Source organism: Pollicipes pollicipes, unplaced genomic scaffold (assembly GCF_011947565.3).
Source record: "Pollicipes pollicipes isolate AB1234 unplaced genomic scaffold, Ppol_2.1 Scaffold_4295;HRSCAF=5057_pilon_pilon_pilon, whole genome shotgun sequence".
NCBI classification, from domain to species: Eukaryota; Metazoa; Arthropoda; class Thecostraca; order Pollicipedomorpha; family Pollicipedidae; genus Pollicipes; species Pollicipes pollicipes.
The window spans coordinates 37,938,847-37,954,370 of NW_023596461.1; the positions used below are offsets into that span (position 1 = coordinate 37,938,847).

Here is a 15,524-nt window from a genome sequence, read left to right on the forward strand (position 1 = left end):
GGTGGGCTGGAGGTGTGTAGCCCGTCCGTGTGTGGCGCGTGACCGGCGGCGCCGCCGTGCTGTCGTCACCAGGGACGGTGGGCTGGAGGTGTGTGTAGCCCGTCCGTGCGTGGCGCGTGACCGGTGGCGCCGCCGTGCTGTCGTCACCAGGGACGGTGGGCTGGAGGTGTGTGTGTAGCCCGTCCGTGCGTGGCGCGTGACCGGCGGCGCCGCCGCGCCGCCGCCGCCAGCCGGTGGACCGCCCGCTGACCCCGTATGTCGGCCGCCCTACTGGCCCCTGGTGGACGCCAGCGTTGTGCCTTTCCTGGTCAGTCGGGGCTCTTACCTCACCAAGCTGGACCTCTCCTGGTGCGGCAGCTATGGCGCGCTCACCGACGCCGACTTCTGCAAGTGAGGCACCATCACTGGGCTGTCGTGTGGCATCTGTGGAAGGGCCGTCTGTTTGGGTCGTGGTGTCGTCTCTTGCGATCTGACTTTCAAATGACGTTCTGAATGGCTCCTCTTCGCTCTCCCCCGTTAGAGAGAGATCAGTGTACATTTGTCACCATCGCGCTGGTGACCTGCTGGTAGTGGCAGTGGGCCGCATGTCAGCAGCATCGGCGCTCTGCCCGTGTGGGTGACGGTCGGCGACCCGGCGACCCGGCGAGGCGGCTGGCCGACCCTGGACCCGGATGACCGTGCCCGCCGCCCCCCCCCCCCTTCAGCGTGGCCGCCCAGCTCGGCTCCCGGCTCCTCTGCCTGCGCTGTGGACGCCTGCGACTGGTTCAACGGCCTCTGCATGGAGTGGACCGGCCTGTTCTGTCGCGGCCTGGAGGGTGAGCCCGAAGCCGGAGGCGCTTCCGCCGGCCCGCGTCGCTCTCCGGAGCGCACGACAGCAAGCGCGGCCGGCCGCGCGCCGGACTCTTCTGACCCGAAGCCGGAGGCGCTCCCGCCGGCCCGCGTCGCTCTCCGGAGCGCACGACAGCAAGCGCGGCCGGCCGCGCGCCGGACTCTTCTCGACAATGTCTCTGGCAGCTTTTGACCACGTATCGACGCGATGGTAGTACCGCTAGCTGGCCCGTGTGGTGCAGCCCGACGTCGTTACCATGGTTACTGGTCCAGTACGCGTGATTAAGTGTGTGTGTGTGTGTGTTTTGACCGGGATGTACGAACCCGGCCTTCGTGGAGTTGCTGACTGGCTGGTCTTATCTTCATGTGGTGTTGAGTGCCGCCTGACCCAGCCGGTACCACGCTCAGCCCGCTGTTCTGCAGACAGAGTGCGGGACTGATATGCCCACCGTTCCACCGGCGGTTGGTAGTGAGCGATCGTTGGTGGCCTGGCGTCGAGCCGGGCTCGGGCGGCTTATGTACGGGCCGTCCGATGCGTTCCACCGACCGGCTGGCACTCCGGGGTGCTGACCGGTCCCGGTGGGCCTGTGCCGCGCGGTCTGGCGTCAGCCGCTGCCTGCCGACGGCGCCCCGCCGACCGGTTGGCACTCCGGGGTGCTGACCGGTCCCGGTGGGCCTGTGCCGCGCGGTCTGGCGTCAGCCGCTGCCTGCCGACGGCGCCCCGCCGACCGGCTGGCACTCCGGGGTGCTGACCGGTCCCGGTGGGCCTGTGCCGCGCGGTCTGGCGTCAGCCGCTGCCTGCCGACGGCGCCCCGCCGACCGGCTGGCACTCCGGGGTGCTGACCGGTCCCGGTGGGCCTGTGCCGCGCGGTCTGGCGTCAGCCGCTGCCTGCCGACGGCGCCCCGCCGACCGGCTGGCACTCCGGGGTGCTGACCGGTCCCGGTGGGCCTGTGCCGCGCGGTCTGGCGTCAGCCGCTGCCTGCCGACGGCGCCCCGGCTGACCGGCGCCGGTCCGTGTGTGGCAGAGCTGAGCATGCGCAGCTGCTGCGGCCTGGCCGACGACGCCTTCTGGAGCCTGCAGTACCTGTGCAGCCTGCGCCGGCTCGACCTGTTCCGCACCGAGATCACCGCGGCGCCGCTGGCTGCCTTCATTCGCAACGCCAGTGGCTTGCAGCACCTCGGACTCGGTGAGCGGCGGCGGCGGCGGCGGCGGCTCCTCACCCGCTGAACGCCGTCCGCCCGGGCTCTGGCAGTTTCGTGGCGCGCCGCCGTCAGCCGACCCCTGGCTGTGGTGATGGATCCCACCGCCGCAGGGCCGGCTCTGATGTACGGTGTCCGGCCGACACACTCGGGATGGCGGTGCGTGCCGGTGCGCCTCGCGCGCGGGCCCTGACGGGACTGCCGGCTCTGCTGTCGCGCTGCAGGGACAGGGTCAGACCCTGCGCCCTTCATAGCATAAGGTGCACCCGGGTTTTGTATCAGGCGTGTCCAGATACAAAACCAGGGTGGATGTAGCACATTTCCGACTGCTTACGTGATAGTTATACTAGTGGAGACCTCGCTTGCGCCAGTCTTGTTAATACCAAAGAGAGATCTTGTCAAACAAGGCTTCTATTTTTTAGTCACTTACACACACCAACACTCACACCACAACGTCTACACGCGTTCATCAAAAAGTAGGGCATCGCTTTGCGATCCCAGAACTGGCTGGTGCCCCCCCCCCCCCCCGTGAGGCACTACCTTTCCGTGGTGGGGGGGGGGGGGGGGGTTTGCGTGCCCCAATGATCCTGCGGGTGGTTGGGGAGGCTTGTAAAGCGCCCCAAGCGTTTCGGCCAAAGAGGGGGGCCAGACAAAACGTGCCTCCCGCAAGAGCTCTGACTCGCTCAGAGTAGGGATTAGCAACCCCTCGGCCCCAGTTTTTCAGTCTTATCTGGGTCTCGCCGTACCCCGTTGGATCCGCAGGTAGCGATGAAGGGATCCTGGTCACTGAGGGAGTTGCCCTGCGGGTTAGTCGGGGCAGATTACCAACACGTGGTTTTGGCCCGAATTTGTGATCCTGCGGATGCCTCGTGAAGTCTCCACACGAGGGAACCGGCTGGTCAGGCGTCGTGTTTTCGTGACACTGGCTTGGAGGCAAGCAGGTCATGTGACGGGTGTTGAGGGGGGAGCTGCCGGGTGCAGTGTCTGCCTCCTGACATCATTAAGGGACCGTACCTCGGTTTGCTACTAGGGTGCCTGGTTAGCCCCTGCGAACCGAGGCACTGGCGCCCGCAGATCCGTGTCCGGCGGCTCTTACAGCAACTCTTTTGGCACACTGGTCTGCGTATAGCGTGCTGATAGCCCTGGCGGCTCCTCTCTTAGAAGTGGACCGTCCCCGTGTTGGGCTCCGTGGTGGGCGGGGAATCAGAGCGCCGAATATAAACACATACCTATGGACACTTTATCTTCAACCAACCCCCCAAACCCCGACCGTCGTCCACTACCCCAGTTTCTGGTCGTAAGATCCGCCAAAGTAGATGACCAAGGAAGGACAGTACCGCTCCGACTAAACCCATTTCAGCGCCAACAAGCATTTTCCAAGATCGGGACGCCCAAGGATGTCTTTTCGTATGCGGACGGAGGCATAGAAGTGCATCTAACAGACGAACGCGAGATCCAGCGCATGCTTAAAACGACCACACTTATTAACAAAGTACGAGGACAGGGAGAGGTTAGGGTGCCCGTATCGGTGCACCCTCACCCCTCTAAGAGCTACTCCAAGGGTGTGATTACTTGCCGGGACCTTCGCGGTGTGAGTGGTGAGGATGTTGCTGAGGGCCTCTGTGAGGAAGAGGTGACGGCGGTGAGACGCATCAAGAAGAGAGAGAGAGGAGAGCTGGCCGATACTGATTCAATTATTCTGACGTTTTGCTCTGCGAGAGTGCCAGATAGGGTCCGCGTGGGATATCAGTCGGTTCCTGTTAGGGTCTATGTACCTGATCCAGGCCGATGCTACCGGTACCAGACGTATGGCCACTTCACGGACAAGTGCTGGAAAGATGTTAGATGCGGAAGGTGTGCGGAAATAGGTCACCAACACTGAGTGTAAATCAGAAACCGTGAAATGCGTCAACTGTGGTCAGGGTCACGTGGCGTCGTATTGCAACTGCCAGTCCTTGTCAGCGAAAGCTGTCCTGAACATAAAAGTGAAGGAAGGAGTCGTTTCGGGAGGCCCAACGCCGACACAACGATGCGACCACCACAAGGACATACAAAGACGCCCAAGACCCTTACCAATTACGCGGACCCTTACCAATCCGGCAAGAAATTTAGCCCAAGTAACACCCGCAGCCAACGAGGTACTGAAACTGAGTGGACTTGATGATTTCAAAGGCACGACTGTAGGCGGGTTTGTACAGCTGATACTAAGCACACTTGTATCAACTGGCTCTGCCGTTCCGTCGTACCGGAAGTCGGATCCTCCGGAAAAGAATCCACCACGGCATTGGCCGCCGCTAGAGAAGCTCAGCCTATGGGGTTGGAACCCCCTGGTGGAGCTGCCAGAGAGCCCGGGGCTGGGTTGTGACCCGGGAACGGGGGATGGACCACGGTCCAGCGAGGTCATGGACTTCGCCCACCATCATCGCACCCCGGCCCAACCCGTGCTGAAGACACGCCCTCCCGGGCTCCATCTCCCCCTCCATCCATACCAGCTACGACGGGATCGGTTGTCGCTGGCACAGGGGCGCTACGAGAGCTGCCCCCCTCTGGCTCCCCAGCTAGTGGCCCTGCCGGGAGCGCCGGTCCCCCCGGCTCACGGGAGCCGGACAAGGTTCGGCATCCCCCGGTCGTCGCTCCCTCCCGGAGCCGCCCTTCTGAAACTGTTGTTCGTCCGGGTTCTCTGGACCTTGGCCCTGCAGGGCGCGCCGCCAGGTCGGCGTCTGCACAGCGGACGGGGGGCCGGCTTCCGCTGTCTACTCCGCCCCACTCACCGGGAGAGTCAATGGGTCCGCCTCCCATTCCTCCACCTGGAGACGGGGTTTCGGGTCGGCCTACCCTGCAGTCCCCGGTGGCAGGTCGTGCAACAAAGCGTGCCCCTCCTTGGCCGACGTCGCCTACGGAGGGTGGAAGTCCCAAAGCTCGGCCAAGGGTCTGGCTTACCTCCACTGAAGTAGAGCGTCGCCAGGGAGATTTGTTTAATGCAAAATCCTTGGTGAACGCTTAAAGCAGATGTAAGCTATACCGATGGATCTTAACCGTGCACCCCACGTACAAGCATACCTAGCATGCCACTGACGTTTTTACAATGGAACATGCGTGACATGAGGGCCAACATGTCGGACCTACACACACTCTTATCTTATCGTAACCCGGTTGTGGCATGCTTACAAGAAACAAAGGTATCTGATGACACCCACATTAACGTCAAATGTTACAGCATCTTTCGGAAAGACGTGACAACTGACACGATCGCCCATGGTGGGGTGGCGGTTTTAGTTCATCACGGTATACCGTGTTCTCCTGTAAGTCTTAACACTGACCTTCAAGCTGTTGCTGTCGTCGTCGACCTTGGGTCGCTGAGGCTGACTGTCTGTTCTATCTACCTCCCTCCTGCTGAGGAAGTACCGTATTCGATACTACAGTCCATCTTCGATCAGCTTCCATCGCCGTTCTTATTGCTAGGTAACTTCAACTCCCATAGCCCTTCGTGGGGCTGCAGTCACACAAGCCGCCGAGATCGACATCTTGAGCGTTTGCTGAATACAAATAATTTTTGTGTTGTTAACACCGGCCGGCATACCCACATATCTCTGCCGTCCAGCACTACTTCAGCGATAGATCTTTCTATCTGCTCCTCGTCCCTTTTCTGTCGGTTGTCTTGGTTCGTTGAGAGCACTACATATGGGAGCGACCATTTCCCAATATGGCTTGGGATGGATGCTGGACACCCAGGCAGGAGGCCTTCCTGCTGGAACCTTCGACGTGCTAACTGGCAAAGGTTTACTGACGAGTGTCATATTAGAGTGCAGCCGACCGAGGACGACAATGCAACGTCTCTTGCACAACAAGTGACATCCACAATTGTCGACACTGCAAGGTCTTGCATTCCCTTGACATCACCTGAGCCGCGCAGGATCTCTGTTCCCTGGTGGTCAGAGGACTGAAAGGCGGCAATTCTTAAGCGGACGTGGGCGTTCAGCGTTCTGCAACGACCAACAACCTCATCGCTTTTAAAAAGGCCAGAGCATTTGCGAAACGCACAATACGTGAGGCAAAGCGTACATCATGGGGGGAATATGTAAATGGTTTAAATCGTCACATCCCACTGAGTGCAGTGTGGCAGCGAGTTTGTCGCATTTCCGGTAGGAACGTCTCCACTGCAGTTCCGGTGTTGAAAGTGGCGGGAATTACGATATTGAACACACAGGAAGTTTCCAACAAAATAGGTGCATTTGCAGAAAGGTGCCGACATGGAACAGACGACCCACGCCTTATTCGTTACAAGGAACAAAGTGAGAAGACGGCAATCAATTTTAGAATTCCTGACTCAGAGCTTTATGAGTACAACCAACTATTCACTGTCATGGAGCTCTGCACTGCTCTTGAGAGAGCTAAGAGTATGTCACCTGGATTGGATAAAGTCCACAATGATACGCTGAATCACCTAAAGAAGGAGTCCCTCCATGCCTTACTCTCACTTTTCAACTACATATGGTTACAAGATGACTTCCCGGAGTCGTGGCGGGAGGTGATTATAGTTCCGATACAGAAGCCCGGAAAGGATGGTTCCGACCCACTGCACTACCGCCCAATTTTGCTGACTTCATCCCTATGCAAAGTGCTAGAGAGGATGGTTAATGATCGTCTCATGTGGTACCTTGAAACCCACGGCTGTCTTTCCAAAGTGCAATGCGGATTTCGGAAGAACCGATGCACTGTTGACCACTTAACGATCTTCGGCACAGCTGTACGACATTCTTTTAAACAAAGACGTCACACGATAGCAGTCTTCTTTGACATTGAGCGGGCTTATGATACTACCTGGCGCTATGGCATTCTAAGCAAAGTACACAAGTGTGGACTCCGAGGTCACATGGCACTATTCATTGAAAACTTTTTACGTCGTCGATTCTTCCGCGTCCGAGTGGGTGGCATGCTATCTGATCGCTATGAACAAGAGAACGGTGTTCCTCAAGGGAGCGTCCTTAGCGTAACCCTGTTTGCGCTGATGATCGATGATATCACCGACTGTCTGCCACCTACCATCAGTCGGTCACTGTTTATGGACGACTTTGCCATCTGGTGTGCGGCATCCACAACGACGTCTGCTGAGAGGCAGCTTCAGTTATGCCTGATTCGACTAACTGAGTGGAGCCTTGAGAATGGCTTCAAATTTTCGACCACCAAGACTAAGTGCATGCACTTCTGCTCACGGATTAGAGGCTGTAGAGACCCGGAGTTGCGATTCTATAATGCCAGTATCCCAGTTTGTAACGACGTTTGTTTCCTGGGCCTCACGTTTGACCGTCGGCTCACGTTTAAGCAACACTTTAAGATGGTTAAGACTAAGTGTCTCAAGCGCATGAACCTCATGAAAGTAATGTGTTGTATGACCTTTGCAGCCGATAGAAGCACCCTGTTGAACCTGTATAGGGCCCTAATTCGACCAGTCATCGATTATGCTAGTCCTGTCTACGATAGTGCTCCTACATCTTCAAAACAGGTTTTGGACACAATCCACCATACATGTGTTCGTATAGCCACTGGGGCGTTTCGTACGACCCGAGCAAGAAACTTGCTGGTGGAAGCGAATGAACCGCCCTTGCCTCTTAGGAGACAACGGCTTACTTTGAATTACGCTATAAAGGTTTCACAATTTCCGGATCACCCAGCCGTTAAGTTTATCTTCTCTCAGACGTTAATCCGTTCTTTCTTGAGGGGGCGGCCCACGTCATCGCGGCCGATGTGCCTGCGCGTCCGGGACTGGCTAGACGAGTCGCTTATTACGCTGGATGACATTGCCCCGCACACTCTTCGGGACCCAGCTCCGTGGAGACGTCTGAGTATTAAGTATGATTTGGAACTTTGTCAGCATCTTAAAAATGGCACTTCACCACGAGAGTTCCTCACGTATTCGTTGGAACAGATCTCACAATACGCGAACTCATGACAAATATGTACCGACGGGTCCAAGGGCTCAACAGGAGCGGGTTGCGCATTTGTGTGTGGTGACCATACCGTAGGTCTATGCCTCCCGCAGCACCTGTCAGTTTTTTCCTCAGAGCTGTTTGCTATGTTAGCAGCGCTTCAGTACGTTGCTTGTCGTCCTGAAAAGGATGTCACGTGACCACTCATTTTTGACGTGCTCAATTTGGGAGGAACTGGAATGGCTGGACAACACTTCCTGCCGTACCACATTCATGTGGATCTCCAGCCACGTAGGAATAATGGGAAATGAAAAAGCCGACGCCACAGCGAAACCTGTGGCGTGTGAGAGAAACCCAATACCAATTTATGTACCCGCTCGAGATCTGAAGACAGCGTTTTCCAAATACGTCCGCAATACATGACAGCACATGTTCGACCAACATGTTCACGCTTTCAGGGAAATCAAACCCCAACTGGGTGATTGGGAATCCTCCCATCGCCGAAGCCGCTTCCAGGAAGTCGCCCTTTGTAGGCTTCGGTTGGGTCATACATATGCAACACACTCGTTTTACTTGACGCGTAGGGATGTGCCATGGTATGATAGATGCGGGGACCAGTTGTCTGTTGAACATGCGCTCGTCTCATGCCGGCGCCTTGAGACGGAGAGGCGACGATTTTTTCCTCCAGCACCCCTCCATCGGTTACTCGGTCGAGACCCATGTGGTGAACTTGGAGATATACTTGCGTTTTTAGCACACATTGACTTTGACGTTATTTTCACTCACCCCTCAGTTTAAGTGCGCCAGTGATACTACCTGTTATTAGTTGACAACATAATTATCGCGTCGCCGCAGAGGTAGATAACCGTCATCGAGTGGGCGCAAAATGGCCCTGATGCCGACGCGCCCTTACAAACCAAATCACCACCACCACCGAACTGGCTGGTGCAACCGGCAGGTGGTGAGACGCTGAAGGCGAATTTTTAAAGGAAGTATCGGATAGCGTTTTTGGGAGCCAGGCATACTCCAGGTTCCGATGGAACAGATGGAATGCGGTCATTGCACATGCCTGAGCTTGAACAAAGGCGAATCTAATGGCTAGTGAACGACGGCCGGCAGCGAGCTTTTAGATAAGAATGTTTGAAGGTGAAAAGAGGATTTTGTTACAGTGTACAGGTGCTGGAGGTGGCGTTCGTGTCATCTCCTGGCCGCTGATTGAATTGTAGCCTGTAGCTATTATCGAGTCGAAACCACTGAAGTTAAATGGCACCATCTCAATGATGCCGTCACTCGTATTGTCTCTTGAGTGTCGACCCCAGACCGTCGCCATCTGACATCCTAAGTAGGGCACGCGTGGTCTCGGCCGGAGGAATTGTGGATACTTTGTACATAATGGGTTAATGGCACGGGAGAATGTGTATATATACATATATACATATATATATATACATATATATATATATATATATGTATATATATATGTGTGTGTGTGTGCGTGCGTGCGTGCGTGCGTGTGTGTGTCTTACTAACTGGCCAAGCAACTCAGCTGCCTCATCACACCGTACGCCCCTATGAAACAAAGCTAAAAGTCAACGGACCATCATCAGGCGTCGAGTATATTTACGAACGTTTCGGTAGAAGAGATGATACAAATCCTACCTCCCATCTGGAGAATCTCCTGCGAGCATGTACGATAGAGGCACCATTTCGTACACTAGACGGCAAACTCCACCGGCAAAAGAATGGAGTGGCCATAGGTTCCCCCTGCGACCGCTTTTTGCCAACGCCTACATGTGCCACGTGGAAATCAAAGTCCTTGAAAATCCATCACTCCGTCTCGTACTTTACGCACGATATGCCGATCATATGTTCGTAGACGTCAGTGACGAAAGCTTACTGATGGAACTAACAAATGTGATGGAACAAGCTTCAGTTTTCCGACTCATCTATGAACTAAGCGTCAATAACCGCATTTCATTTTTAGACATAGACATTGCTGACCAAAACAGCGATTCGTGACGACAGTGTACAAAAATCCAACAGATTCTGGACGATGCCTCAGTGCCATAAGCGAGTGCCCCGACCGGTACAAGGCCAGTGTAGTGCGCTTCTACCTCCGAAGAGCCCTCAAGCTCTGCTTTGATTGGACGCAACTACACAGTGAACTGCAGCGCATCAAAAAGTCCAAGCAAATAATGGCTACGCCAACAGTGGCATCGACCCTGAAACCAGCAGTTTTGTGTCACGATATCCGACAAAAACTGACGCCATCAAACATCAACCAGATCAAGCTGTTCCATCAGAATCAATGTTCCATCAAGCTGCTCCATCAGAATCATTGTCTGATAGTTATAAGGCAGACGAGCGTATCCTCAAGAAAATAATGCCTGTAAACGTCAAGCCAGTCAGTCAGGACGACAAGATAACGCTGACCATCTACTACAAAAACAGAAAGGTCACTCTACTCATGAAAAATAACCTCACAGCCAACTCTGAGTCCTTGAAACGAACCACCGTCGTTTACCAATTTTTTGTGACATAGATTGTAGGCTTTTAAGGCAAAGGTCCTGAACCACGTTGGTGTGACTACCAGCACACTTTCAAGGTAGTTGACGATGCACTTGGCTGACGGTGCTCCAAAAGAGCACGCGCGAAAGAACGCGGCCGGAACGGCAGCCGGGACGACCTTGCCAGAAAGACTGTCATTGTAACATCATCATCAAACAGGGGAAGAGCTTTATGTTCTGGAGGCTGTCACGATCAAGACATGGGCACCGGAACCAAACAACCAAGCTAATCTCTCAGCCACCCTTGACCTCATTTAGGGACGATCGACACCATCCGTAGGCAGTATGTTTTTCTATTCAGCACGTGTTTTGCCGCCCGAATTCTTATGCTCCCAAAAATGGTAACCACGTAATTTAGACTCTGTGCAATTTGGCGATCGAGCTGAACTTGATGAAACCTAATTGTTATACCTTACTGGTTATACCTATTTTAACATGTAAGCATAAACTCGTCACTTGTATGCTGTGTGTGTGTACCTTTCAGAATGCAGTATGTAATTCCGAAACGTTAGTCAATTAATAGATGTCTCACATTGGCGAGCTGCTTCTTAGTCTGAATGGCGAGCAGACAGCCGTAATCTGAAAACTCGAAGTACAGGAAAAGCTTATGAAATGTGTTCACGCTAAGGTCTTCAACAACACTTGTATATATGTATATATATATATATATATATATATATATATATATATACACGCACGCACGCACGCACGCACACGCAGTCCGCTTCAACGTCATCAAAGTAGTGTTTGGTGTTGGTCACTGGCGCTGTGGGCTCAGTGGTGCCGTGTGGGCGGTGCGGCAGGTCTGTGCGTGCGACTGCGGCGGCTGTGGCACGTCTGCGAGGCTCTGGGAGAGTGCTGTCCGGACCTGCGCTCGCTGGGGCTCTGGAAGCAGGCGGAGCTGACCTGGGCCGAACTGCGCCACGTGCAGCGCTGCCGCCGCCTGGAGGAGCTCGACCTCGGCTGGTGGTGAGGCGCGGCCGGCGGCGGTGGCGGCTGCGAGTGTGTCCACTGTGGGAGTGGGAGTGGGAGTGGGAGTGTGCCCTGATCTGTGTGCCGCCTGATAGGCACACGGATAAGGGCTTCAGGTGTGCCGATGATCTGTGTCGCGTACGGCGCGTCACGGCTGATACGACGCACACCATCCGGCCGGTGATCGTTCCTGTGGCGTCCACCCACGCCTGCCGGGGCAGGCTCGGGCGCAGGGTGGGTGTTGCTCCGTGGGCGGCCGCTCGGCCGCGTGGCCGGTCTCATGTGGCGCCGTGACATCCGGTCCTCTGACGGCTGGCTTCAGCCGCAGCGTCGTGCAGGAGGCCGAGCTGCCCTTCCTCAGGAACATCGCGCCCTGCTTCCCGTCGCTGAAGAAGCTGTTTATGACGTCGCTCAGGTGGGTGACGTGGCGAAGAAGACAGAGACGGAGAGTAGTCACAGCACCGTTGCCTGGGTTGTGACGTTCCGCCCATAATTGTTGCGCGTGCGGCCCAGCTGACGTCCTGATGAGGTCACTCCCCCATAAGAGCGTGGCCTATCGGCTGCGATCAGTTCGTTCAAATGCTGGTCCGTTACATATACGGCGCACGGTGCAGCTCTCCGCCATATGGGCCTTCGTGTAAAGGTGGTATCCTTAGTACGCCACGCCGCGCTGGATGCAGCTTTTTATAGCTCCTGTGCGGACGGCCTCTTCTATGAAGATGACTTCTCCGCGCAACCAACTGGTGTTCTTCCCTACCGCCTTTGTCGTGCGGGCGCTCACTCTTGGGCCGCTCGCGACGCCGCCAGGCTGATCCAGGATGGTGATCTGCGGTTGCTGGCCGTGCACACGCCCCTCCTGCAGCAGCTGGACATCCTGGGGGCCAGTCTGGTGCGGCCCGAGGCCGTCGAAAGGTGCGTCCCCCAGTCCCTGCGCGCCCCGGAAGGCCGTCCGCGCGCGTCCACCATCCACCCCAAACGCAGCGTGTGCTGATAACAGGTGGTCTTGTGGAGAAGCTTTCATGGAATATCTCAATTTCATTGGCGAAGCACGCGCCGAGGTCCCCCTGTCAATTCTCTTGACTTCATTCAGAAGGCAATACATGGTCTTCCTCGCATGTTGTAGATGGTGCCATAACACGAAAGGAAGTTTCCTCTGACAGCTCGTCATACATAAGACATTTGGAAGGCTTTGGCCGACTGAGCAGCATGCTTTTGTGATGAAATGTGCAGACAGTCATAGCGGATTCTCTTGATTCATTTAAGCTCTTTTTCATACCAGCAGCCTTTTCGTTATGCCGCAGAAAGCCGCAACGTGTTGTCTTTGATAGGAGAGGCACGGGATGGGAGCTTGAGGTGGCGGTACATAGTCATTATTGCGGCTGCGATAACGTCCATAACGTTGGGGGCAAGTACTAAGCGGAAAAGCGGCAATCGTTCAGATGTTTTGGATGTCATGCGTCGGGGGTACTTTCTAAAGTTGGACGACTAATCTTGGAAAGGAAAATGAAATGGAGCGTTTTTCGGCGGGCGTGTTCTTTGAAGACTAATGTCAAAAACGCTCACCGCTCGCGTTTGTTCATGACGTCAGGCTGTGAAGTGTCATGTTCTAGCAAGTGTGCTCGTCTGCCTGTGAAGCGACCGGAGCTAGCCGTCTCCCCGCCCGTCCCCTGAAGTCGGTTGGTTCCGCCTGGTGTACCGACTCGTGTTTAACTGGTCGTGTCTGTCCGTCGGCCGTCAGCCTTGGGTCGACGGACGTCATCACCCAACTAGCCGGCTAAATGACCCCGTTTGTCACCATTGGAGCGTCGCAGTGAGACCCGCCAGTGCGCGCCCTGACTGATTGTCGCTTCTGAGCGCGCATGGGTCAGCGCTGCAGCAGCCAGCCGCCTGGTGGTACGCTGGTCTGTACGCCGTTACCCCCGTCAGTCGCCGTCAATTGACAGCCCCTCGCCCGGCAGCCTGCTGTCGCAGTGCAGCGAGCTGCGCCTGCTGGACGTCAGCTTCTGCAGCCAGGTGTCTGAGGCGCAGGTGGCGCTCTGGCGCCGCGCCTACCCCCGCTGCACCATCCAGCGCTCCTACAAGCCGGCCTAGGCGCCGGCGGCGAGAGGACCGGCGGTGGCACCGCCAGTCGCCGCTGAGACCTGGAATCGCGGGAGGGGGCCTGGCAGCGCTGTGGGCGACGCTCGCCGCGGTGCGCCGGAGAAGTCACGTGACTCGCTGGGAATTGCGTGTAGGGAGCCATTGTGAGGTCAGTGCCGGGCCGCACCGGTGCGTCGTCTACTTGCACCGGAGGAAAGCGCCGGACGACGTTGGCGTGACGTTCACCTGCGCTGTGGACCACACCGCCATCCGGGCCGGCTGGGTGAGGCGGCCGAGGCCAAACCCGGGCCTCTCCCCTGACGCGTGCGTGTGGGAATGGTCGCAGACGGGCTCCTGGAGCCGCGCGATGCGGCCGAGACCAAACCGGGGCCTCTCCCCTGACGCGTGCGTGTGGGGATGGTCGCAGACGGGCTCCTGGAGCCGAGCGAGGCGGCCGAGGCCAAACCCGGGCCTCTTCCCTGACGCGTGCGTCTGGGGATGGTCGCAGACGGGCTCCTGGAGCCGAGCGAGGCGGCCGAGGTCAAATCCAGGCCTCTCCCCTGACGCGTGCGCGTGAGGAGGGCTGCAGACAGGCTCCTGGAGCCGAGCGAGGCGGCCGAGGCCCCACCTGGCCTCGCCCCTGACGCGTGCGTGTGAGGAGGGCCGCAGACAGGCTCCTGGAGCCGAGCGAGACGGTCGAGGCCCCACCCGGGCCTCGTCCCTGACGCGTGCGTGTGAGGAGAACCGCAGACAGGCTCCTGGAGCCGAGCGAGATGGCCGAGACCCACCCGGGCGTCGCCCCTGACGCGTGCGTGTGAGGAGACATGCAGCGTGGCGAATGCAGTACAAACTGGGGCCAGAAGTGTAGCCGGCGCCTCGTGTCCTTGTGTCGGGGCGGATTTCTCAGGAATGGACAGCCTGGCGCTGCCGCTCAACTGCACTTTGATGCTGCGACCGACGCACCCCACGACAGCCGCACTGGGCTGGAACGCCGTCTGGCAACGGCCAGTCACTATGATGTTGTCATGCGTCTCTTCGCCAATACAATTGTTTTAAAATAACGGCGTGTTATATTGTGGTAGTGTACATTGCTGCGTCTTGTTTGAAGTGCGAAACATCTGAACGGGTTGGGATTGTTACACATCCTTGACGCGAGCAAATGCCCTGCGTACAGCTGTTGTTACATGCTATGACAAAAGGCTGATGTTTAGACAGCCTGGTTTCGTAACAAATTGGCTATTAAACCAAGGGATTATTGACGTTCCACAGCGCATGCAACCTGGGTGGAGAGGTTTGTTGTTTGTTTGTTCATTGGTGTTTTCAGGCGCGTCGACTTCAATGGCCATTTTGCGTCATGGGTGGAGGGGTAAAATAGGTTATGTGGCGTACAAATACTGAAATAGATGGACTGGTGCGTGCTTTAGGTAGATGCAGCATGTTAGTTTGCCGTGTCTCTGAACGCACTGCAAATGCAGAGGGCCAGAGAAAGTCGTTGTAAGGTTTTGTCACCACGGTCGGACCTGCCTAGTCCAAATGATCCTGATTCTAACGCTGTGCTTGCCAACCGCTCCTCTCTCCAACCGTTATGCGCGCGGCACTGCCCGTGCCATCCATGGAAACTGCACCCATGTCCTGCCTTATTTTCGTGTAACGAGACCCAGTATATAGCCGCCTGGAAAAGGCGGCGGTTCCCCACAGCATTTCAATCGGGTCGCCAACAGTTGCCAACCAGTACCCTGCATGCTTTGCAACTGCTCACCAGCAGGTCAAGTGTGCGGCCATCCAGACGCGCAAGGTCGTCCGGGGGTCTCAAACGTAAGGTAACCAGCGAGACTGCGGCGTCGGTTTGAGGCCCACTGGGTGCGCACGTGACGACGGGACCTGCCCGGCTAGTTTTTGTTCGGACACAGCCGAGCCAGGGCAGCGGTTCGGCAGGAATGCGGCTCAAGC

General features: G+C 56.6%; 1 protein-coding gene across 1 annotated transcript; it reads left to right on the forward strand.

Annotated features, from left to right (window-relative positions):
• Positions 1-751: 751 nt before the first annotated feature.
• On the forward strand, positions 752-14,608 carry LOC119097015 (F-box/LRR-repeat protein 4). The gene is made up of 6 exons (XM_037220026.1): positions 752-815; positions 1,855-2,016; positions 11,327-11,492; positions 11,818-11,910; positions 12,303-12,407; positions 13,454-14,608. The coding sequence occupies exons 1-6, from the start codon at positions 779-781 to the stop codon at positions 13,584-13,586; spliced, it is 696 nt and encodes a 231-aa protein (XP_037075921.1). The 5' UTR covers positions 752-778; the 3' UTR covers positions 13,587-14,608.
• The last annotated feature ends 916 nt before the right edge of the window (positions 14,609-15,524 follow it).